This window comes from Hibiscus syriacus, unplaced genomic scaffold (genome assembly GCF_006381635.1).
Source record: "Hibiscus syriacus cultivar Baekdansim isolate YM2019G1 unplaced genomic scaffold, ASM638163v2 tig00110159_pilon, whole genome shotgun sequence".
NCBI classification, from domain to species: domain Eukaryota; kingdom Viridiplantae; phylum Streptophyta; class Magnoliopsida; order Malvales; family Malvaceae; genus Hibiscus; species Hibiscus syriacus.
In genome coordinates this window covers 395,761-422,991 of record NW_024062607.1, presented here as the reverse complement: position 1 = coordinate 422,991, position 27,231 = coordinate 395,761, and the positions used below count along the sequence as shown (strand labels likewise).

General features: G+C 34.6%; 2 protein-coding genes across 2 annotated transcripts; both read right to left on the bottom strand.

Annotated features, from left to right (window-relative positions):
* Window positions 1-11,218: 11,218 nt before the first annotated feature.
* Window positions 11,219-12,169, bottom strand: LOC120216216 (ribosome biogenesis protein BOP1 homolog). The gene has a single exon (XM_039213703.1). It carries the CDS (start codon window positions 12,079-12,081, stop codon window positions 11,512-11,514), a length of 570 nt encoding a protein of 189 aa, XP_039069634.1. The 5' UTR covers window positions 12,082-12,169; the 3' UTR covers window positions 11,219-11,511.
* A 13,275-nt stretch (window positions 12,170-25,444) lies between these two features.
* On the bottom strand, window positions 25,445-27,231 carry LOC120216163. Its single transcript, XM_039213665.1, has 4 exons — window positions 27,133-27,231; window positions 26,616-26,876; window positions 26,113-26,240; window positions 25,445-25,880 (listed from the first exon to the last, which is right to left on the bottom strand). Exons 1-4 carry the CDS (start codon window positions 27,229-27,231, stop codon window positions 25,445-25,447), a joined length of 924 nt encoding a protein of 307 aa, XP_039069596.1.

The window sequence follows — 27,231 nt, the reverse complement described above, 5'->3', positions numbered from 1 at the left end:
CCTCTATTGAAGAAAGAATAAGCGATGCCAGAGCATGAAACATTCTGCAATCCTGAAGCAGATGGTCCAGGAGATCAGAATGGAGGAAGGATAGAACTTGCAACATTTCCTTGTGAAGTTGTCAGTAACCCATCAAGAAGAAGATGATCTCATCATTCAGAAGAGGCATATATTCCAGCTTGTATAAAAATGCAAGACATGTAGTTAGAAGAATTGATCACTTCTTAAGTAATAAGAAGAGAAGCCCTCAAGACATTTGGTTGTACTGTTGTGTAGCGACACTATAATTTGAGCATCCAAAGTTAAGAGATTTTGGTACGAAGGGAGCCATGAATACCCACATTGGGGCATGACTGAACCCCCATCATTTTGAGATGACAAAATATTCAGACCAAGAAGGCTTTGAGAATGAGCCTTACATTTTGAGGTGGGCATTTTGAAGGCTCGTAATTGCAAAAGATAAAGTTGGGGCACGACTGAACCCACATCATGATGAGACGACAAGATTCAGACCAAGAAGGCATTGAGTGACCCTTACAAATTGAGGTTTTGGGGCATTTTGAAGACCCGTACCAATATAAGATAATGTTGCAGTACTAGTGAAGCCATGTTTCAGCATAGGTATTAATGTGGGGCATCTTTAGAAGCCTATGAAGACCTGTGGAATGATAATTGATTTGAACAAATAATTCTAGTGGGATAGAAATGTATGAGTGGTGAAAATGGTGAAACAACGATAGTGGAGTTCACTGTATATGATCATTTTTTCATCATCACTTGCATTAATCTTGTGATTCCCGCTGAGTTTTGGTATCATTGTAATGCCATACAAAAACTTTGAATGCTATGGAAAGAGCTTCCCTGGTCGAAAGAAATGGGCAGAAGCCACAGGAGAAGATGAATGTGTTGACAAATGTTTTACGAACCAGTAAATATGGTACTGAACCAATGTTGCGATACCCAAGATGTATATTGTCTTCTACAACCCCAAGGTCTAAAATGATAAATGATGAAGATTTCTTCCAGCAGAAAAGGCGATGGAATGTTAAACAGCAAGAGACTAGTGGAGCCAACTAAGATTGAATGAAAATTGGGATAAATCCTCCTTGTGATATGAGTCAAATCAGATTAGATCCTGCTATCCCAATGATCTTTGTGGAGTTCGGCGCAGTCATGTACGTAGTCTCTAAAAATGGGGGCAACACGATCATGTTTATGATTATAGCAAGAAATTGAGAAAAAAAAACACTTTCTCCAGAATGAAGACAGAAGACATAGATGAAAAGAATATAGAGAAAGATCAGAGGGCTCGTCAAAGATGCAAGTTGGAAACTATGAGTTACTACACGAGCATATGAAGTAGACCCTTAAAAGAATGATCAAATGGAAGAAGATCAAGCTCACCACTCTGGATCCAAGTGAAGATTGATTCAACATTTATGCATTCATGAAAACATCATTTTCATAAAAGAAAATGCATTACACTGATACATTTAATTGCATTAGTATTTCATACATAAACACATGATTTTGACAGATCTTCCAGTGACAATAGAAGATGCAGGATATTGAAATCTCGATGGTTGAAAGGAAGATTTCAAACATCAAACGCAATGAGTTACATTTAGAGAAACATACCCTGAAGAATTGAGAGGTCTAATCCACAGAGTTTCACCATCCACATTGAGCCTTCATGAAAGAATAGTGAAGCAGAATCACACCAGAAGATGTCTGAGTTCCATCGAGATCAAAGGAGATGGTGTTCATTCGAAGAAGAAAATGTTTCCCAATGATAATTGAAGATTGAAGATATTGAAGCATCAAGATGAGGATGACTAGTTTTTAAATCCTAGAAAGAATGATGACGACAATTGGGTCAAAGGATATTTACGTATCTAATGGCTTCCAGACAAGTTTTTGCGATGGAGATGAACTTTTAGAAAATTTCTGGAACTCTAAATTTTTGAGTATGATATTTTCAAACATACATTAATGATTGATAATGTTTGATTTTCAGGTTCGACCTTTGAAGCAAATCAAACTAAAACCTTCACAAAAAGTAGTGAAGCAAAAAAAGATTGTTCGAGTCTTATACTCTCTGAAGAAATAGGGGGCAGACGTGATCGTTGAAGATTGTTCGAGTCTTATACTCTCTGAAGAAATAGGGGGCAGACACGATCGTTGAAGATTGTTCGAGTCTTATACTCTCTGAAGAAATAGGGGGCAGACGCGATTGATAAAGATTGTTCGAGTCTTATACTCTCTGAAGAAATAGGGGGCAGATGCGATTGATGAAGATTGTGGGTCTTATACTCTATGAAGAAATAGGGGGCAGAAGTGATCGTTGAAGATTGTTCGAGTCTTATATTCTCTGAAGAAATAGGGGGCAGACGCGATTGATGAAGATTGTTCGAGTCTTATACTCTCTGAAGAAATAGGGGGGAGACGCGATTGATGAAGATTGTGGGTCTTATACTCTCTGAAGAAATAGGGGGCAGACGCGATCGTTGAAGATTGTTCGATTCTTATAATCTCTGAAGAAATAGGGGGCAGACGCGATTGATGAAGATTGTGGGTCTTATACTCTCTGAAGAAATAGGGGAGAGACGCGATCGATGAAGATTGTTTGAGTCTTATACTCTCTGAAGAAATAGGGGGCAGACGCGATTGATGAAGATTGTGGGTCTTATACTCTCTGAAGCAATAGGGGGCATACGCGATCGTTGAAGATTGTTCGAGTCTTATACTCTCTGAAGAAATAGGGGGCAGACGCGATTGATAAAGATTGTTCGAGTCTTATACTCTCTGAAGAAATAGGGGGCAGACGCGATTATTGAAGATTGTGGGTCTTATACTCTCTGAAGAAATAGGGGGAAGACACGATCGTTGAAGATTGTTCGAGTCTTATACTCTCTGAAGGACTAGGGAGCTGACGTGATTTTTGAAAATGTTCGAGTTCTATTCTCCTGAAAGAATATGGAACAGACACATATTCAGAAGATTTTTCAAGTCTCACTCGCCCTAGAGGAAGAGTGGAGCGGGTTAATCTGTCAAAGTTCTTATGGTCGGACAAATTTGATCATCTAGTGATCTTTGCTCTATTCTCGTTGCACGACAATGAGCAAAGAGGGGCAGCTGTAGATGCTCGATTTGTCCGGGGTCTTTCCCGAAATTGATTTGAGTTTATTATTGTTTATATGATTAATGTTTGGTTATATTTATATATATGATATTAACATATACATATATGTAAATAAGCAACTAAGCAATTATAATGAATGTTAAGCAATTAAAATACATATGACGTGTACTGATTAAATGTTTTTTTTGTTACAGGGCCTACACCAAATTACAACCAGCTGGACCAAAGTGGCCCAGAAATCAGAATAACCGGGCTTGGATGTTCAAGCCCATTTAAAGAGGCCCTAAACCCATTAGGGTTTTCCCTCGAGAGGTTTCCAGCGACGCACGAAGCCATAGCCGTTGGATCTGGCATCATGACCCAACGGCTCACAGCTCTCCGTGAATACCGAGCCATCGTGCAGATCAACCAGGAAGAACTCCCAGAACTGTCGGCCACCCCCGTGACCAGCTCACGCCCGTGACCAGCTTGCCCTATCCAAGGCCGTGTCCTGCACATCAAAAAAAGAAAAAAACAAAGAACAGGAAACAAGAGAGAGGCAGATTTTCAACGGAGAGAACACCAAGCAAAAAAGACATAAAAACAATAGTCATCGTGTGAACAAAGGGGGGGGGAAGGATCTATTCATCAGCAACCCAAAAAAAGGAGAGATCGAAAAAAACAGAACTCAACCAAAAAAATATCCATCAGCCATCAACAAGAGAGAAACCCAACCATTAGTCATTTTTTCAACCAGAGATAACCAGAAAGGCGAAACCAAAAAAAATCGATAAAACTGAGATAACCACCAAACAGGAAAAAAAACCCTTTACCTTCCCTGTCGGTGGAAACGCAACCCTTCACCTTTAGTTGGTTTTCCAGTTGTTTCGGGGCCATGCATGTGGTTTTAAGCCTCGGGTTCTAAGGATTTGAGGGGATTTCAGGTCTAGGAAGGTTGAGGGTTCGGGGTTGTGAAGGAGAGGATTTTGGTTTCTCATCGGAGCCTTTGAGGGGCGAAGTCCACGGCGGTCGTCTGGTTCGGCGGTGAGGGAGTGGGTTGGCTTTTTTTGAGAGGATTAAGGTCAAGATTCAGGTAAGGGAACTCTTAGATGGGTTGTTAGTTGGGGGTTCTCGTCGGGGTTGTTTGGGGTAGCAGCCACGGCGGTTGCTACGACGGGTGGCCTTGGTGACCACGGGTTTGTTTAGGGTTTAGGGGAAGAGAAAGGAGAGAGGGAGAGCAAGGCGGTTGGGGCGAGAGTCTTCATCTGTTTAGAGAAAGAGAGAATGATTTTAGGGTTTAGAAACCTACCCTAATATCTGGTATATCACAATGTCAAAACGGCGTCGTTCCTGGGTTGCGTGAAACGACCGCGTTTCGTAGGGATCGATATCTCCGTGTTTTGGGGTTTGGGGTAACCACTCGTGAGGTCCAGTAAGTTCATATTGTTATATTTTGGTCCTTAAATCGAGCCTTGCTGATATGTTAATTTTGTCTCTTAGTTTTCTGTGAATTTCATTTTAGTCCAAGAATCGTGTTGGGACTATTTTCTTACTGTTTTTACATTTGATATGTAATTTTAGAAACTTGTATTTTGGTCCCTTAGCAAAGTTCTGAATCTTTTTGTTTGTAACTTCTGAGTTTACGCGCTTTACATTTGAGTACTAAAATCAAGTTGTTTTAAATTTTATTTTGTCATTAGGTTTTATGTAGGTTGTAATTTAGCCCTCATTTTCTGATTCCTTGCATTCTTGTTACCTTTGACATTTGGCCTGCATTTTCGTTAGTTATCAATTTAGTCCTACAGTAGGTTCATTTCATTTATTTAGTATCTTGCATTTTGGTCTGCATGCCTTTGTTATTTTCTGTTTTCGTCATTTATAATATAAAATATTCATAGGCATGTGTGAGTATGATATGAACCACTGATGACATTTTTTTGTTTCATTTTTTGGGTAGTAATTTATATATGCAAAAATGTTTATTTCGTCTAGGATATTATATGTTGTCTATATAGTCGTAGGTTTGCATGTATTTAAACATTAAATAGGACTTAATCTTTCGTATCAATATTTCATGCATATTAGGTATTGTGATAATTTTTCTTTTTTTCTCCTCTTCTTATTCTTTCTTTAAATTATTATATGAAAAGCATGTAGATACTTTTTACATATTATAATGCCTGTAATGTACATAAGTTTAACCATCTTAAAATATTGAGAATCCCTTAGCATGTTTATAAAGTAGATATGTATATATACATATTAATATTAGTGTGTGCATGTTTCCTTTTAAATATCTTTTTTAGGTTCAAGCATTTGTTCAAACATGACATTTTTTATTAATTATCACTTGACATTGTCTTTGCATAACGTATGTTAACCTCTTGTGCATGACCCGACGTCGTTACATAATCAGATTAAGGGTAATATTCTTTTAATTTAAAATTGTCGGAATGGCTTCTCCTAACTTACTAGAGAGTTGTTTTGACGATTTTAAATTAAAAATGTATTCCAACAGTGTCACCAAAAGAATTGATTAATCACTTTAAAATTTGGGAATGAAAGAAAACTAAATATTCGGCTATTTAAATTATTTGAGAAAAGATCGTTAGAACTCACCTAAAGATTTGGTCTCTATATTTTTAAATAATCGAATATCCTTTATCTTTCTAACGACTTGGTAATTTTAAATTAACATATTTTGTTGTTTTTCAATGTTACAAATTTACATTTTTGCTGTTTAAAGGGATCATTAATCAAATTAAATTTGAACTTGTGAAATTCGTTACAAAGACATTAATTAATCGACTAGGTACCGATTTAGGGCGTTGTGGGGGTGCTAATCCTTCCCCACACGTAACCGACGCCCGAACTTGGATTTTGGTAACGTAGACCGTAAATTTGTCGTTTTAATTAAAATTAATTTTTATTTAAAATGACAACGTTTTTGGGTGCCCAATCACACCCTAATCAAAGATTGGTGGCGACTCCTCGAACCATATGTTTTTATCGTAAAAGGAATTCCAAATTTTCGAAACGAGAGGTTTTCTAAAATTGTATTGCTTTTAATTAAAATTCGATTAAAAAGATAATAATTAAAAATGATGCGATTTCCAAAATCTCGCTTCCACTTTAAAAATCGTTTCGACAGATATAATAATCAATCACAAAATATAATTTTGCATAGCGACCACGCAATAATTTTGTGTCAAGAGGATGGATTTCTAATTTTTTTAATAATTTATAAAATTATAAAGGGCAAAACCATATTATTTATTTATAGAAAATATATAAAACATACGATAATTTAATTTTTTTTTAGGAGAATGACTATCCTCATCTCAACCTCTGAATTTATCTCTACTCTAATATATTTATCAAATAAATTAATTTAAACGACACAATATAACTATTTATATATATATAATTATTAAATTGGTTTTAAAAAGTTATATCTTAAATAAATATTATAAAATTAATTATAATATTTAAAAAATATCAATTTGATTATAAATATAACAATAAAAAATTATGAAGTTTGTGAATAAAACAGTTAATTTCATTTAGGGCTAAAAATAGTAAATTACATTTATGATCACTCAAAGTAAATTAATTGTCACTGTACTATACTGACACTGTTACATGTACTACTATACTATTGTACAATCTTCAATAAAGAATGGTTTTATCCAATCATTTATCACTTTGACTAAATGACATCCGCTCAATTATGGCGAATTAAAGTTTGGGGCCACAAGTCAAAGGAACTATGTGGAAACAAAATATTAGATAATTTCAATCTCTTAAATATACCGTCAAGTAATTACAGTGTGACATTTCATGAACCAGGTGAATAGGAATGTGATTCTTCGCTTTCTTTAAGGATGCATGTATGAGAATTATATCTGAAAAGACTCGAATGGTTATAAAATTTGGCATATATTGTGATTATGCTTTTCCAAAAAAAAAAACTGATAAATTTATTTAAAACATAATTATTCCATTATATTATGTTGTATAAGCAACGAATCCCCATTCATTGCTACCATATTATTCCATTTCTTGGCAGCTTAGCCAGCCACTCACTTTGGGCAGTCCTGGAAAGTTAATGTTCAGTTTTACATGTTTTGTCGTGGAATTCACCGCTGTGAAATAAAGCCATGATTGAGACATTAATTTTGCCTCATTTGAGTAATATGTAAAGCATCCACCGATAATCATCAGCTAGGAATTTCACCAAACCCATTTGGTAAAAGGAAAAAGAAGTTGCAGTTCAAAGACAAAAAATTCCATTAACCCCTCGGCCACTGATGGAAAAGCGGTCTATGCCTATCAAGGTAGCAGATATATACTACATTTTCCTCATAATATTGAACATGGAAGATGATCATTAGCCTTCAAGAAATAGCCATCTTTCGTCATTTTGTAAAGTAGATTTGAAGAAATGTTACTATAATTATAATTATAATTATAAATATATGACTTATAATTACAAATATATTTTGATTATTAGAGAGAATCCAACTTTGGGTTGACAATTGATATGGATTTGTTGTATTTAATCATAGATGCATTATTTTATGTTAGGAAAGCAAATTTATAAAATTTTAAGAGATAAAAATAACTTATTAACAAAAAATATATATAAAATATATAATAATTTAAATTTTTTAAGGAAACAACTATCTCACGTATTTCCTTTCATCCATCCTTATGTCAATAAAGGTGATTGTAATAAGAGAAGATGCTTAAAGGGATGAGGATTATGCAGGCGACCGTTCATAAGGAATCAACCAGCATCATTCCAAGTGAGAGGGGATTGGATGGAAGCACTAGAGCAACCAACCTAAGCTAAAAGAAGGTGTTTGATTTGTTGGTTTTTAGTGGCATGACATAACATGGCCTCACTACTGATGAAAATATGCAAATTCTCAGTCAAAAAATTGCTGTGCCCCCTTCCCCCAATTTGATGATGCCACGTGGAAGATGTTCAGTGGCATCATCAAATTTTTACCTACTACTACTAGTCCACAAAGAAAATAAAAAAGATTTGGATTCAAAAGCCATGTGATGGTGGGGCAACCAATTATTAGTAATAGATTTTAGTATATGATTCTTTTGCTAAACCCTAAATTATTCAATGGCCTAACATGGGTCCAACTCACACCAGAGCTGTATAAACCATGCTTTGAAGCAGTATGTAACCTCTACAAGCAAACTCAATCCGAAGGAATTTTCACTAAGAGTTCATACATGAAAGTGTTGAATTGGATGTGATAATTTATTCTTCTTTAAAACTTTTATGTAAAGTAAGTTGAAAGTGATCTTAGTTAAGGATTTTCAGTTACAATCTCGTTACTTTCATGAAATTCAAACCATCTCCTTTTTTCCCCTTTTCAAAACTGTTGTTTTTGCTTTGGGTAGTTTAATAGTAGTTCCTTAGGAATGGGGGGCCTCAGTTTTCAACCATTCCAAAAACAAGGTGGGGTTGGTGTGACTGATAGATCATATTTATATATGCATATCCAGAATATTTAATCAACCAATGGTATTGGTTTCATGTAGCAGTAGATAATCTTAATTATGAATTTATGTTTCAAAAAATTTTATGATTGAATTCATTAAATAGCGTCGGTGATAAAATGAATGTTGTTTTCCCAAGAACTTAAAAGTTCAAACAGCTACGATAGGATGTGTGCAGCTCGTCAATAGACTGAATTTTTTTAACATGAAAAGGATAATACTGGGAACCTTGGCTCTTAGACCAAATGAAAGGGGGTGGGGGTGACATCAGGGCTAATACTATTCAACAAAAGATCCAATGAGAGGATTGTAATATTGTAATTGGAAATTTGGAAGATGGAGTGGTTAGGCTCTTAAAAAGGTTACAAGGACAATGAAAATACAATAATCATTGCCCCACTTGCATATAATTACAAGGAGAGGATAACACAATTGAATGAGAAAGCCCAAGACAAACAAATAAACAAAAACAAAGAAGGGATAATGTTTTTAGAAAGTGGGTGAGGGTGATGATCATTTCACCATCTTCATATGCAGAGGGGCATCTCATCATTTGCTAGAATTGCAGACCATGTGAAGTACACAATGTGTATTCGGAAACAAATGTTTGATCCAACCAATTTTCAATGACATGAAAACGATTATCACCTAATAATAGACTTGTTGAGCGATTGTCAAAACTTTAGGGGCATGATTCCATGCTACAGTGTGTATGGAAGGAAAGCTGAATGGGTCAGGCAGCCATGATAACGCATGAAGATGCGAGTGTTTTTTGTGGTCCAAATCGGTTTAAGGCAAACTTATCATTTTTTAGAAGAGGTACTGTTTTAGATTGAAACATAGTTGAACTTGAAACATAAGATGTCTCCAAGGGTGGTCCAATGAAAATGAGGAGCAACATCAAGTCCCATATTTCATCTTTGATGGGTGTATTTTGAAATGTGCAACGACAATAGCCGTACGTGGTGGCCTCTGCTAATACCACAGGCAACAAGAAAAGGAAACTAAAAATAAGAAGGTTTAAAAACCACAAAAATGGTCTGTTGATGTCAACTAATCAATCTTTTGTTAAAGGTAATAAGAAAAGGTCAATTTTGCAGTCATGCTTCACACCAAAATTTGAAACCATATACCATATTACAGTGGCTTGTATTAATCACAAAAGGCAATGTGGATGGATAACTAACTTCTGGTGAGACCAAAATTTTCAAGCTATCCGACCAAACCCGTCGAGATATCAAAATTGTGAGATAAGTGTAAGACATACGAGAGAGATTCATATTTTTCAATCCAAAATAATGGATGTGAAAAGTTGCGCATGTTGCAACTTCATATCACGTTTGCACAAGTCCGGCCTCAGCACACGGTCTAGCAAACAATTTTTAACAAAACTAATATCCAAACAAGATATATGCAACATCGTACCGAAGTGATGATAGAATGCTTCATACCACGTTTGCACAAGTCTCAAACAGGATATACGCAACATCATAGTACCAAAGTGACGATAGAATGCTTCATACCACGTTTGCACAAGTCCGGCCTCGGCTCACAGCCTAGCAAACAATTTTTAACAAAACTAATATTCAAACATTATATATGCAACATCGCAGTACCAAAGTGACGTCAGAATGACAAGATTTTTTCACTTGCTTAAAGGGTCGGTCAAGGCTAATAATCAACCATTGAGTGGTATGATAAACCAAGAAAAGAGAATATCCCTGGTAGTCAGTAAGCCAGTAGACAATTCAAAAAAAAAGTCAGTCGAGGACAGAAAAATAAAACATGGCAATGTCACGCAGAATGGTTCTACTCAGCAATATTGATTCTTCAACTCTCAAGCAAAACAGCTCAACTCTTTTGATGCTTACATAACAATATTCACAATTCAATTCAGAGTTATTATATGACTACAATTGATGCGGTTTCTGCACTACTATATCTATGAAAGTTTTTAATGACTAACAAATCACAAATATAGAAGCAATTTGAAGGTCAGTATGTTTATACTACTAAGCCATCCATCAAGGCCTGATATGGAGGCAAGTCTAATTTAAACTGATCAATCAACTTTGCCTGAAGAGGACAGAGTCCAACAACTCAAGTCTTAAAAAACGAAGTTTCATCTCAGCAAAAACAAGAATAAGCTTTCAATGCTTGACGCATGACTGTTTAACATGATGATTCCAAGCAAGAATTATGCTTTCACTTTGCAGGCATTCCTTCATTAGTTAGAAACATGAAAATTCAAATGATCAAAATTCTCATGGATCCTTAACCACATAATTAGCACTAGCAGCATGCAAAACTTACTTTTAGAATACAAGCCACAAGGTAAGGTTTACAAATACATATAATTCTCCCCACAGAAAAATACAAATACCACACTTGTTTTCCAGAAATTGTTCACATTCTTCCTAATATTTGAAGGGTGCTTCCTTACTTAAAAGGACTTCTTATTCATGTGTACGTTACAGTCAATTGCAGAGAGGCTATGATTTCCTAACATTTTTCATCATGATGTTCTTGACATAAGCAAACAAAGCTCTCATTTTGATCAGATTTCACAATGGCTTAACAGCAAATGCCCAATTCCTTGGACCATAATTTTGACTCAATTTAGCATATTCCTCCCCTTGTTCAATCTTAACTCATCTTTAGGCATTTCAAAAACAACTGTAACAATCAAATAAACGAGGAAAAAGAAAAGCTCCGAAATTTCGAACGTAGAAATTCTAGGAGAGTTAAAATTGGGTTACAACACAGGGTAGGCATATATCAACTCGTAGTGTTAACCAACACTAACGACTAAATTCCACTAACCTCCAAATTAAAAAAAAAAGATGAAAATATAAACTTCACCAAAATTAAGAGTCACTGTCATCGTTATCATCGGCTTCACCCTTATTTCCGACTTTTTTCGCAATATGAACGCCAGGACGTACCACTTGCCGCCGCGTCCTCGAAGGTAAGATATTATCTAAGTCAACCTCCGCCAATGGATCATCAGATAAATCACTCTCAACCTCTGATTCAGTCCCGCCGTCACTCGAATCATCATCGTCGTCTTCATCATGACTATCATTTTCCTCCTCTATCAAAATCCCTTTCCCTTTCCGATCCACTGTGGTACTTCCATTCCACTCCTCCTCATTGGCGTCGTCCTCTTCATATTCATCATCGTCTCCCTCTTCACCTTCTCCGGAGTCGATTCCAGGATCCCGGTTCTCGGGTCCGGGACCAGAAACAGAGGAATCGTTGTTTCCAGAAGGGTGGAGAGCGTGATCTTCTTCAATTGGTTGGATGATTTCATCTTGGGTTTGGAGTTTGGGGGATTTATGGGGGAGGTTTCGCTGAGGATCGTGATCTTGGGAGGTGAGGTCGGGTTTGCGTTTGACAGGCAATGCAGATTCGTGAGGACTCTTAGTTTCGGCCATTGGATTCGAAGCTGGATTTTTTTTTTGGGTAGGGTTTACAGGAAGAGAAGCCCTCTTTTGAGGGTGTATTGCATTGCAATTGCAAAGCTTACAATTCTAGGATTTCTATTCTCTCGCGAACTTTGTTATTATTTATTTAATTTTTTATTTAAAACCTTAATATTTAGGGTAAATTACACAAATAATCACTAATGTTTGAGTATATTTTCCCCACCAAAGTTTCAAAAAGTAACAAATTAACCATTGACGTTATCAATTTATAACAAAATGATCACCAATGTTATCAATTTGTAACAAAAGTCACTTTAGTTTTACCCCTAAATTATGGATATAATATTAAATAGATCATTGGAAAATGATTTTATATCTAATTTATCCTAAAAACTTTATAATTTCCCGTATACACCACCGTCTGGGTATAGGAAGTGAAGTGTCATCTCTGTTCAATGGCCGGTGAAAGCGAATTTGCAGTCGCAGCATCCTAGGAAAATTGAAATTTTGCTCGGCTCTTTAAAATGGTGAAGAAAATAACTTTGGATTAAGAATGGAAAGTGGATCTAGAAACTGGATTTACGTTGTTATCGTGTCTTGTTTGAATGTATTTGTAAAGTTAAGGAGCTTGAGTGCATAATTTATTAATTTATCAAAATTAGTTAAAAATGAACTGTGTTTTACTTCACCTTGCTTGTAATGCTACCTCTTTACCTAATATGGTGGGAGCGAAATAAACCAGCGTTTAGTATAACCAGAAGCATTAACGGGGAAGCTAAAGGGAATTATAAGAATGAGTTTAATGCATAAATATCGTTATGCCAGACTCTGTAAGTCGAAGTTTTTCTGGAAATTGGGAGCCAAATTCTGATATGTTTTCCTAAACAGAAATTCTGTTGTGGTCTTGTTGTTTTGCTGCACATTGCTGATGTTTTTTATGTGGCATCAGTGACTGCATTGCAAGGTTGCTGTTTTTAATTCACATAATTGATGCTATTCTTTGATACAGATACGTTCATTTAACGTAGCATATTATTTTCTTTAGCAGCTCAGCTGCTTCTAAAAATTGAAACTCTCCTTCAGCTAAGTCACTTCTTTTGTGCAGTGGTGGGAGCCTTGTAGCTTATGCTGAGGCAAACACATACAATGAAAGTCAGGGCCACAATGCTCATGCAGATGCAACCGCATCCGGTGGTGGTCATGCTTTATCTGAGATATAAAATCATAGTTCAAGGACATATTTGACTTTTTAGAAGTGGTTTAGAGGTAAAACTAAATATTAGTTTTTTTTGTTAATGTTATTACATCATCAATTTAACGGGATAACATTGGAGTGATTATTTTGTTACAAATCGATGACGTTAGTGACCAGTTTGTTACTTTGAAACTTTAGTGAAAAAACAATAATTTACTCAAACATTAGTGATCATACAATTTACCCTAATATTTATTAGGGTAAAATAGTAAATAATCCCTAAATTATTAGAATTTTTAATTGAGCACTCTAGTTAATAATTTTTTTTGAAAGATAAAAAATATGATTATATTAGGAAAATCATACAAGAACTAGCCATAGTCACGAACATTGTTAAAAAACTTCCTTAAATTTAAACGAAAGAAAAAGAGTGCATCGTGACATCGCCAGTAGACAAGACGATTGAACAAGAAAATCAATATAAGACAATCACAAACACATACACCACCACCTAAATAAGACTAAACCTACCATAAACCTTCTCAAGACAGAACACCCAACAAAGTCAAACCAATCTACACAAAGGAAAGCCAACAGCTTAAAGTAAAAGCAAATTTCCAACCAACAGACTAAAACGAACCAATACCAGCCTTCGACAACTGATCCACCTCATCATTTCCTTTCCTCAAAATAGATTAGATCTTCCATGAATTACTGCAGCAAAGATGATGACAAAACTGAATATTAGCCCTAAAAACGCGACGGTACTGATTGACGTAGATTAATCTACGTTACTACCACGTTGTTATCTGACTCGATAATAAGACGACAAGAAGAGAACCATTTGAAATCCAGGAAAAAACGAAAAACTTCCATAACCGTTAAAATTTTAGCCACTGAAGGATCTAATAGCCCCTGCAGATTTCGAGAACTTTGCAAGAATGCATTCTTCATGATCTCTTAGAATGCCTCCAATACCAGTAGTATCGAAGTTGCCATGAAAGATCCCATCGACATTAAATTTTAGGTGGCCAAACGAAGGTTCCAACCACAAACAGACCGAAGATTTGTTATAGATGGGCAGAGAGATATAAGCGTAGACTGGGCAAAGTAAGACATAAAAAGATTGATTTAAAAGAGTGAGGTCAACTTAATTTGTACCAATGACTAGTTATCAATAATGCCACATCAAACAATTAGTTTTCATCAAGATTAAAGTCCTTGAACTCAATGGCGAATCCATAAATTCAAAAATGGATTTCAAAATAAATATTATAATATTCACTAAGAAAAATGTTACATAACCCAAAATAACAATCCATTCAAAAATCACAAAAAAATACTAATACTAAAAATAATTACAATTGTTCTCGACAACTTTTCATTACTTGAAATCATTTCATGATTTCTTCATCATCAATTTGGAGAAAAACATCTCATTCTATATAAATGACCAAAAAATCATTTAGAAATTGGTCTCCTATACTATTTCGCAACATGTTCTTCACGATGTTCATTTTAGAAAATGTTCTTTCTGCACTTGCAGTTGCTACGGGGAGAACCAACACTAATTTTATGAGCAAATAGACTTGTTGGTACACATAATGCTTATTTGTCTAGACTAGCTTCATGAAACGTTCACCCATATCCTTCAATACCCAAAATCTATCATCCTTCCACATATCACCAAAGAAGCCATACAAGTCAATAACTCTATACTAACCTCATCAAATCTATTGTTTAACTCTTGAAGTTGACGATCAATAACTCCCAAGAACACTTTAATTCGAAAATGATGAATATTAGTAGTATCCAAATGAAAAAGTTTCTTTCTTCTTGGAGGAGTACACAACATTCATATCAAGAATATTAATGTTATTCTTGTTACAAAATGAAATGACTGTAGCAAGAAAAGGCTTCCACTCATTTTTTCCCTCATATTTTGCAATCTTTCTTTAGTTCAAGTGACAAGAGACATCGTATTGACAAGATCTTAACTCATTCATAATCACAAATATTCTCTTCATCAAGTGAATCATGAAAATAAAATTAAATGACTCCATTGCAAAACTCAAATTATTAGCTTTTTGAGCATCATTACTAATCAAATCAAGCAGCTCATCGCGTATTGCAAAATACAAATCAATCACATTCAAAACAAACTTATAATAAGACCCCCTACGTGTATCACTTGGTTTACCTAAACCAAGCTCTTGGTTTAAACCTTTTGTGGTTACAATCTCACTATTTTCAACAAATCTCTAAGTGTATCAAAAAGCTAACTACAATCTTTATTTTTTAAAGAAACAACAACAAGAGTTAATTGAAGTTGGTGAGCAAAACAATGTATATAGCATGGAGATTATGTTTCTCTCAAGATTAAAGTTAATTGTGACCATTAAGTTTACTCTTTATATTACTAGCCCCATCATACCCTTGCCTGTGAACTCTTGAAAATCTCAGAGAATGTTCATCATATAACACCCTAATCCAGTCCGACCCAAAGATCCACAGATTATAATGTTATACAGGACTACCAAAATGGTGACCCAAAAATTTTCTTTAAAAACTAATTGTCAATCACTGAAAATAGATAATCTATAGTAATAAAATAAAACATGAGAAATATTCTGGGTTTACAAAAATAATGAGGAGCTCCCAAAATATGTCCAAAATAATATAATATCAAGTACAAATCAAATTTACGACTAAATACACATAAGGGTCCATAAATAATATATGCCCTCTAAAGATGACTCAAGACATACTCTGATAGTCTCTGATAGTCTGAACTGCTGCACTAGAATGTCTGGTGACGATAACTCCCCACGAACTACCCTTAAGAACCTGTGCACAAAAACACATTCTTAACATTGAGCTTACGAGTTTAGTGTCTCACTAATAATTGCACTATACTAGATTCATTCACTAAATCAGTTGGCTAGCGGCACAAGTCTGAACATGCAAAGATATTGATTTTAAATACTGAGTAGGCATCATGGTGTGGGCTGAGGGTTCTGCATCTCAGAGCTCACACACCCTTATAACCTTTCTGAGATACCCTCGGGTATCTAAGGTGAGATCCGAAGTTCCATTCGAAACATACACCTGTCAACTTACTCCGTCGAGTCTTGGGGAATCTGTGCCCAATCGACTGCTAAAGTGGTACCTTGACATTGACTTGGATATCCACTGACTGTTGTAATTCTGCTAAGAGGAACTCGAGTGTCTTGGTTATTTCTAAAGTGTCAAACAATGCTAGTTTTGTGTATTACTAGTTGATTCTGTTTCCATTGTTATGATAATAATTACTATTATCACTTGAAGTTTTATTTACTGTTATTCTGGTGTAGTTGAGGTACCTCAGGTTTGATATATTATTCTATGTATTAATTATCCAAAATGACCCGTCAGTACCGATACTGAGGAGTCAGTATCGATACTGAACCCCTGTTATCGATACCCTATGACTGACATAGGTTGTTTGGGTAAGGTAGTATCAATACTCTGGCGCTGGGGTATCGATACACTAATGCTGGGGTGTCTATACCAAATTTATGTTTGATTTTTTGAAAATACTTCCAGTATCGATACTACCCTTGTAGTATCGATACCCTTTCCTTAGTATCGATACTCTATGTGAGTATTGATACCAAAATTGCATATTGGATTGGTGGCCTCGATACCAACACGATCAGTATCGAAATCGGGACCCTAGTATCGATACTCCTGGTATGAGTATCGATACTTCCCTTTTAAACTTGTTTGGTTTTTTTCCTAACTGAAGAACAATATCGATATTGTTCTTACAGTAAACAATATCGATAATACTACTATGGGGTGCCTGTTCTAGCTCGAAAAATCCTATCTTTCTACCTTAAAAGCCCTAGTTAGGTCCCCAACTGATGTTTAAGTATTTTATCTGATTTTAGGGATCATAAAAAGGTCTTAATACATAACGAAACACTCAAATTATGAATCTACCATGAAAATGCTTCAAGCTTATGCAATCTACCAATTCTCATATAAATGAGCTACACATGGTATAGTTGATTTAAAAGTGAGTTACCTGAGTATCTAGGCTGCTGGTAATATCAATGACTCAACCCAAAGTAAGTTTTTCTTTGGATCTCTCTCTAATTTCTCTTACTAACAAAAATCAGTGCATTGGTTGCCAACTGGATTTAGGGGTTAAGAAAGGTTTAAAAACACTTCTAAATGTCTAAGCTTCATGAAAATTGGATTAAAACTCAAAGTTTCCTTAAACCCTAAACCCATTTTCTAATACCACGACCAAACATTGTGTTTAGGAGCTTGAAATGAAGCTAGAGGTGAGAGGATGATGTTTCTTACCTTAACTTCTCCTTGCAACACTTGGAAATCTAAAAAGTTTTTATCTTTTAGTTCGGCTTGAGAAAGAAGATGAAGAGAAGAAGATAAGCTTATGAAGAAAAAGACGTGATATGATATTCAATTAAAGGATTTTAACTTTATTTTCAAACAATGGTATAATCACTTCCTTGGTCCCTCTAATTCTGATTGTAAACTAAAATTACCTTTTTTTTACTCTTTATTGGGCTAAACCCAAGCCCAAAATTATTTCAACTTGGGTCAAAGCTTCATATGAACTAAATAATTAAATCAAGGTCCACCTCGGGTTACCCTGAACTCCTAACCCAAGATCTAAGGTGTAACACCCATAACCCATATACATCTTGAAATACGAGTTAAAGATGTTACATTAACTTTACAGACATTCAATGATCATAGACACTTAAAAATTTGTTTCATTTCAAAAACTTTTTTTTTCAACTTTAAACTATTTCATCAATCGTATAAAATCATAAAATAATATTTAAACATTAAAAATGAATCCAATTTTAAGAAATAATTAGGCAGTTTAATGATATATTCATAAACTATTTAAAAACCTACCTAAATACTGCTTAATTAGAAAACCATTTTAAAAACATAAATGTACCTATATATATACTATTCAATTACAAATACAAATATAACTAGACTAGTAAAAAATAAATGGTCCTAGTTTACTATTACAAACCATTTAAAACAATTCTGATAAAGCAACATACAAATATAATATACATGCCACTAATAAGCCAAAGGTAAGATGTCTTACTGATACTGATATTAGGTATGCTTTTCTAAAAAGATGCTCAAGAGGCTCCTCACTTCACGTTCCTTTCTCTATTTGAACCTACGCATAAAAATCTTCACTCGTTAAGTAAAACTTAGTGAGGCAGTAGCATAGCTAAGGTGAGAAAAAACATTAATATCATAATGTAATATAGAAATAAAACTGTAATTTAAAAAAATTAAAACTTTCAAACCGAGCTATTTATGCCGTTTTCCTCTTGAAAACTTGAAAATAATTATCTCATGATTTTATCAAAAATTGTGTAAGTCAACATTAAATATAATAAATAATTCTTATTCTTTTCATTCATACATATTTTAGAAATTTTCTTTTATTTCCATATTCTTTTTTTTCATATTCTTGTAGTAACTTTCACATTTACTTTTATAGCTCAATATATATGTAAGAGAATCCAAGATAAGTGAGTCATTTGCACCAACGGTGTTACACATAATGTACACAAATGTACCAGATCATAATCATAATCATAATCACTCTTTCAATGCAACATACAATGGGCTTTCAGAACATATCTTATTTGTTTCATAATCATTATTTTAAATTCAGAATTATTATTATTTTATCATCGTCAAAATAGAACTTGAGTAGTTCATACCCTAAGTCATCCATAAAACATTTATATAAACATTATGGAAATAATACATAATTAAATTAGAAAACATACTTGATTAATAATATGAGGTTGACTTATCACAAGTCATCCTCGTTCAAAATAATTAAATAAACAAATTGTACTCATTTTGACTTTTTATAAATCAAAATTATAAGCCTCACTAAGATTTACGTTTAGTCCCTTGCGTTTGATTACTTCGACTATAAAATTTATCGAAATTTCATACTTTGGCAGTTTACACAACCTTCAAAGAAGTATTATTCTGTGTTAATATACATATTTAAAAATTATTCCGTTTGTACCTATAGAAACTAGACTTGAATAAAAATCTAACCATATAAGGAAATTCTCTTAGTTCAACTTGTACAATTTATAACGAATTTTCAAAGCTAACTTACAGAAATTGTTTTGAGCAGAATCTGCTGCCCTGTTTTCTAACCTATAATTGATTAAAAATTCATATCTTTTGTGTACACCTCGAAATAATTAGGCGTTTGTTTTAAACGAAACTAAACTGATGTACAAATCCAACAATATAGAGTTCATTCTCTAATCACTTTTGTATAATTTATGGTGATTTTCTAAACTTACTTTTAAATCAAGATTTCTAGACAACTTACCTTAATTAGCGTCCTTAGCTTATTGCATAATTCTATTAGCTTACCAAAAGAACTTATATGCATGAATCACAAATCACATAATATTTATGAGTCACTTATTACTATAGTAACTCCATCATTGGTTCATCGCAAGCCAATGTTCGTTCAATAACATAAGTACAAATTAATTATGTACCCACCTTTGCCACACTATTGAACCTTCTCTACGATAGTCTTCTCGATCCCACACTTTTTTCTTCCCTTTCGAGTACTTGGATCACTATATTTATCGTGGTATGACTACATCATATAATAACATAAAATATTCAAATTTATATATTAGTATCAAACTAACATAATCTAAGCTTAAATATAGGATTCGATAGAAATAAAATCGATGCATAAATCGATATGAAACTAAATCATATTTCCATCATAATTTCAAACTTCTCAAAAATATTCATTCAATTCCAAAAATATTTATTGTCACCGTAAACACTTCAATTTTTTTTCCAATTCCACAATCAAGCCACAAATTATGAATTCTTTCTAGAATTCACCTTAGCTTTTCCATTAACTTCATAATAGCCCTTCACCATTATGATCATTTCACCTTGATTACTAAAATTTCCAGCATCTTAATAAGACCCTCAAATCAATACTTTAACATTCACAAACTTGAAATTTCACCCCAAAGTTTCTTAAACTTTTCGAATTCAACCATCTATCTTTATAAATTTGTAATTAAATCCCAACTCAATATTTAAACTCAAATATCAACATACTAAATAAATTTCCATCATTGTAAGTTCTTGATCAAAATTATACCAACACATTTTCAAACTTACAAACAAGTCCCCTAATTTATAGGACTATTCAAATTCCACCTTGAAAATTTACCAAATTTATAATTTGGTTCCAATCAATTTTCTAACTTAAAATCCATCATTTCAATATTAAAAAATTAACATTGAACATCTAAATTTGTACATTTATGCAATATTGTCCCACAATTCTCAAAACTTGCTAAATAGCCCTTTTACTATTTCAAGCTTCCAAATTGATCTCTAAATCACATAGAACACTTCTAATATCAGTTCTAGACCATAGAAAAATTTTCAATATCCCCCCCAAATTTTCCCCTATGGCCGAATGCTTCATATTCTCTTGGGTAGAATCAATGTTCAATTTCAAGCATGAATTCAACTTCTTTACAATAAATTCATGCTATTCTATTAATCAAAACATCAAATTGCATCAAAACCCAATCTTTCCTTAAAACTCTAGCATGGTCGAATCAACTACAAGGCTTTACACATCATTTTAATTATCGCACATGCCTTAGAATTAATCTCCAACATCAAAAACGTAATAATCTTTCATCAATCCTTCAAAATCCATAAACCCTACATAAAACCTAATTCTCAATCTCATGAAATAGAAATGCTCACCATGTAATACCTATACCAAATGATCGAGAATTTCATGTAGATTAATTCTCTATATAATAGCTTAATCCAAAAATCAAGTATATAGCTTCAAAAATAAAAAATAAAAATTACCTTGGGAAGATATGGTGGATTCGACCAAGAGAGAGTTTGAAGTTGAAAATTTCTTTTTCTTGATTAATCTAGTATGATGTGATCATACACTTGGCTTAAAAATCTTGAATATTAAATTCAATTAATGAGAAATTCCATTTTTACCATTAATGAACCTTGATAATTACTAAATGCCATTACATTATCCTCCATTAAAATATTCCACAGTCAAAGATAAACCAATTTGACTTTGACTTTCTACTTTGGCCATGCAATTTTCAAAAATTATATTTTAGGCAATAAATTTCCAATGTTCGGCCAAATTTGAAAAAATTACACTATTCTGTACTAAATTTCTCTGATCTAAAATATGAAAATAATATTTCCAATCCTTATCTATCATCCTTCAAATTTTCGTAAAATTTTGATTTGATTGGACTATCCAAATTATATACCGAACTTTATCGCTTTATAGCTTTTAACACAAATCATGTACTGAAAATATGGTTACCACGAAAATTCTTGTTTTAGTCCAAACTGTTCATTTACGGGCTAAAATATATAATATTTCAAAATTACAATTTTGGTCCCTAAAATTTTACCAAGTGTATATTTTAGCCACCAAACTTTCAAATCTTACATTTTAGTCATTAACCAAAATTTGGGGTATTACACGAGGCTTTACACATCAAGCAAAGAAAGATAGCTTTTTTAAGAGACAAAGTTGTGGTATCTCCAACATGAACTATTTTAAGAAATCGTTCATTTATCATTCCCTTTTTATCAACATAACACACACACAAATCAATTTGTTCTTTTTGAGATACATTACTAAACTCGTCTACTAGTATCCAAAAACCATTATTACCAAGATCTTTCACAATTTTTTGGTAGTTTCTTTTGCACAACAATCTACAAGTTCTTTTTGAATTGAAGGTGCAATCATTTAATTATTTTTAGGTGCATTTTTTAGAACAAAATTTCCTATATCATCATTCTTTTCTACAATCCAATTCAAAAGTTCAAAAAAGTTCCCCTTATTATTTGATTCATCACATTCATCATGACCATGAAATATCAATCCTTGAAGCAAAAGGAATCTCAAATAATGAAGAGAAGTAGTCAAACGGATTCAGTAGTCACTTTTAACTTGCTCAGTTTGTTGGTTTAAAGAAGCTTTGAATGATGACTTAAAATTCTTTAGATTATCAAACTTTTGAAAAGCTTGATTATGAGCACTATCAATTTCATCAACATGTTTTCTAAACCGAACTAGCCTATTCTAACCTCTAAACCCATTAACAAAAAATCCATCCCCTCGTACAACTTTAGTAGTTTCATTCTTAAACAAGTAACAAACAAATCAAAATGCAACATTTTTTTGAAACACTATATTCAAGCCAAGAATACTTCTTAAACCAAGATTTATTAAAGCAATGCAATATGCTTCCCCCGAATTCTTTTTGAGGAAATTTGTGTTTCTTTGGTTGACAAGCACCTCTTTGTATGTATTCTTTCCTCATCGCTTCTCGATCCATTGAATGATAGCCAACAATTTTTTTCTTTTAGCTGGATCATGTGGTATAGAACTAGCATCAACTTGGCTCTCCATCTCCCTTGATGAAAATATTGTACTATCATCATGTGCAATATATGTCGATCCTATTTTGGTTTCTTGAGTTTGAGGCATATTATGTAAGGGGAAAGAAAATTCTTGCTCGGATTGAGTTGTTGAAGGTTGAGTTGGTGATGAGAAACAAGTTAGCACTTGGGAAGAACTTGCATCATTTTTTTAGACTTTTGAACAAACCAATCCAAAGTTCCATTCTTCTTTCTTGCAGGGTTAATTTTATCACCATTCATCTTCTCACTACTACAATTACAAAATTTACAAATTAAAATAATTATTAATTAGAATTTACAAATTAAAAATTTAATAGTCATATTTGTTATCAAAGAAGTAAAATCTTATTACTAATTAATCATTTTAATTGCTTCAACTTATAAATTAAAATATCCAAATTCCTTCAACTTAAACTAAACAAATTTAACATAAAATTATTTCTTAATCCCAAAAATATATATTCATAATTTTATGTATTTAAATTTAACATTAAAATATTCTTCACAAAATATTCTTGATTTTAACTCACAAAATAACTTAAATCTATTAAATTGAAGAATTTAAATTTAATCTCTTAATTTTAACTCACTAAAATTAAAAAAATAAAATTCAAGAATTTTAAAAAAATTAAATATAAATTTAACTAAATTTAAAAGAGTAATATAATAAGCAAAGAACCTAAGGAAAAGGAATGATAAACACTTTGCAAGCAGTTTGGCCTGAGAAATTTAATGGAAAAAACATTGGGTTACAGAAGACTCACCCACACCATCGATTAGGCTGTAGGGGCGGCCCTCGATGGTGTTCACAAAACACATACCTTTAGCTCTGGATCAACTCAAACTCTACCAGCTGTCCGCCCCTATATATATGCTAAAACAAAATAACAGAAATGATATCTATATACATTAAAATGCTCGAAATGGGGACTGTAAGTTCTACCCACATTCTCTACCTTAAACATTAAAATGTTTGAAAAGAGGAAAAGCTTATTCTAACTTGCCACTATGCCCTATACATGGTTGGCCTTGGCATACTTACCTGGAAAGAGACGACCATGACAATCTCCCCCACCTAATTTGTCGACGTCCTCATCGACTGCACTGCCTAAAACTCTTCGATCTTTTGCTTGAACGCCTGAGATCATACTTTCTTTCCCAAGTGTTCTCTTCCTGGTTAAGGCCTTCCCACTTGACTAGGTACTCCCGTCTTTGCTTTTCGCCCACCTTAACAATTCTTCTTGTAAGAATCTCGTCAATATGATGCTGTGAAGGTGGTTGCGTACCAATTGACTCATTGGTAGGCTGACTCTGATTAGCTACATTGGGATCGATATGAAACGGCTTCAAATTGCTCACATGGAAGACATGGTGAACTCTCATCCAAGTAGGAGGATCAACCTTGTACAAAGCATTCCCCACCTTTGCTACTATCGAGACTGGACCTTTATACTTGCGCACCAAGTGACGATCCCTCTGGCTCAAGAATCTAAGTTGCTATGGCATCCACTTGACTAGCACCAAATCTTCAACCTGAAAGTGTAGATCCCTTATATTACGATTTGCACATTTCTTCATACACTTCGCTGCTTTCTCCAAGTACAACTTGGTAATCTCCATATTCTACTTCCACTCCCTCACAAAATTTGAGGCACAAGGACATTTCCTTGAGAGGTCTCATCCACAGTATGAGGAAGTCTTGGCTGCTGATCTGTCAGCGGTTCAAAAAGGGCTTTTATTAGTAGATGAACTCTTTTGTGAATTGAAACATAACTACACCACATCCAATAATGGAGGCCAGTTCTTCTTATTAGCCTCAATGAAGTGCCTCGTGTACTCCTCTAAGAGCCCATTAAAGCGCTCAGTCTGCCCATCTATTTGAGGGTGGTAACTCGACGAAAAGTTGAGTTGTGTTCCCACTAACTGGAACAAACCCTTCCAGAACTTCCCAATAAATCTTCCATCTCTTTCACTAACTATGCTCTGAGGAATGCCCCAATATTTCACTATGTGTTTAAACACCAACCTAGCAGTCTCTTCTGTCGAACAATACTTCGATGTCGGTATAAAAGTGACGTACTTCGAGAACATGTCCACTACCACCATAATTGATCCAAGCTCTCCCACTCGAGGAAAACGTGATATAAAATCCAAGGAGATACTCTCCCAAGGTCGGGCAGGTACCAGTAGTGGTTCGAGTAACCCGGTTGTCCTCTGTCAATCTACCTTGTCTTGTTGAAAAATAAGACATGTCTTGGTGTAGTCCATCACATCTTGGCGCATTTGAGGCTAATAACACCCTTGTCTCAACAAAGCCAAAGTGCGCCTCCAATCAGGAAGCCCAGCCCATGGGGTATCATGACATTCCTTTAACAGCTTCTGTCGTAAATTCCCAACTTGAGGAACAAACATCTGTGGCCCTTTTTTTCATCAATAAGCCATTTTCTATCCAAAAATATTTCGAATGACCCTTCTTAACCATCTTCACGTGTTCCACCACTTGCGAATCTTTCTTGGAAAAATCCACAATAAGCTACCGAATTTCGTTAGACACTCTACTAGCAGATATGGGAGCCACACGTCGGAGTTCTGCTAAATCTGCCATGTGGCTCAATGCATCAACTACCTGATTCTTTTCCCCGCCCTATGCTCAAAGCTAAAATCAAACTCTGATAGAAACTCCTGCCATCTAGCTTGCTTTGTTGTCAACTTTGGTTGCATCAAAAAGTGGCTAATTGTTTTATTATATGTCTTTACCAAAAATTTAAATCCCAACAGATAATGTCTCCAAATCCTCAAACAATGAATTACTGCTAGAAGTTTTTTCTCCGGAGACGTATATCTCGTTTCAGTTTCATTTAGCTTCATACTTTCAAATGCCACGGGATGTTCGTCCTGTAAGAGTACCCCTCCAATTGCATAATCAGACGCGTCTGTCTCTACTTCTAGAGGTTTTTCAAGGTCCAACAAGGTAAACACTAGTTCATTGACAACCACATTCTTTAAATCATCAAAGGCCTCTTGAAAAATCCTTGAACCAAACCCACTCACACCCTTTCTTCAGCAAATCAATGAGTAATGTCACCCTACGAGAGTAACCTTCCACAAAACATTTGTAATAATTGGCCAAACCAAGGAAAAATCTAAGCTCACTAACATTTCGTGGGGTCGGCCACTCCTGGATAGCCTTCATCTTCTCCTTATCCATACGAATATGACCTTGCTCAATGACGTGGCCTAAAAATTAGATCTCTATCTGGGCGAAAGTACATTCCTCCTCCTTCACAAACAATTGATTTTCCCGCAATCTTGCTAGCACCAATCGAAGATGCTCCTGATGCTCTTCCATAGAAGTGCTAAAGATCATTATATCATCCAAGTAGATAACTACAAACTTATCGAGGTAGTCATGGAACACCTGGTTCATCAAAGTACAAAAAGTAGCAGGAGCATTGGTTAGACCAAAATGCATAACAAGAAATTCAAATGCCCCATACCGAGTTACACATGCCATTTTTGGCTCATCCCCTTTGGCCACTCTCACTTGATGGTATCTCGACTTGAGATCCAACTTCGTGAAATACTTAGTGTTACTCAGCTGGTCGAATAAATCTGTAATCAAAAGAATGGGGTATTTATTCCTGACAATCACTTTATTTAATGCCCTGTAATCCACACACAATCTCAAACTCCCATCGTGTTTTTTAAAAAACACAGGAGCCTCGAAAGGCGACTTCGAGGGTCGAATAAATCCTGCTTAGAGCAACCCATCTAATTGTTTCCTTAACTCTACCAGCTCTAGAGGACTCATCCGATACGGGCACTTCGCAGGGGGTTTTACGCCTGGGATTAATTCAATCTCATGGTCCACCGACCTTCTAGAAAAGAACTCTTTTGGCAATTCATCTGGAATTACATCCTTAAAGTCATTCAACAGTTCTTGAACATTCATGGGCACAATGCCAGAATTGATATCCTCTTTGGAAACTGGAAAGACCAAGAATGAAGGCTCTCCTTTTTTCACCCCTTTCTTAAATTGGATAGCGGACAATATCTTCTTCCCAGGACAAGGGATAATTGTAACAGATACCACATATAGTTACTCCCCATGAATATTAAACAACTTGATGCCGTGACAGGGATCACTTGAGCTACCATCATAAAATCGAGCCTTAAGACCACATCAAAATCATCAATGTGGGAAACAGTGGAATCTACACTTCTTTCCCAAGACCCAAGTTTGATATCGACCCTCTTCACGCCTCCACATATCTTGAAGTAGCTGAGTTAACCATTTTAATTTATCCCACCTCCTTGGTGACAATCAACCCACATCTCTTAGCTTCCTCTGGAGAGATAAATGTATTTGTGGCTCCCGTGTCGATTAGAGCTTTAGAGGTTTTTACCAT

Excerpts from the sequence above, each read along its gene's own strand:
- LOC120216216 (XM_039213703.1), bottom strand. The coding sequence starts at position 12,081 with ATGGCCGAAACTAAGAGTCCTCACGAATCTGCATTGCCTGTCAAACGC.
- LOC120216163 (XM_039213665.1), bottom strand. The coding sequence starts at position 27,231 with ATGGTAAAAACCTCTAAAGCTCTAATCGACACGGGAGCCACAAATACA. Across the intron at positions 26,877-27,132 it reads GGTTGATTGTCACCAAGGAG|ATATTGTCCGCTATCCAATT; the intron begins GTGGGATAAATT and ends CCTGGGAAGAAG. Across the intron at positions 25,881-26,112 it reads AGATTGCGGGAAAATCAATT|AAAGGGTGTGAGTGGGTTTG; the intron begins GTTTGTGAAGGA and ends GATTTGCTGAAG.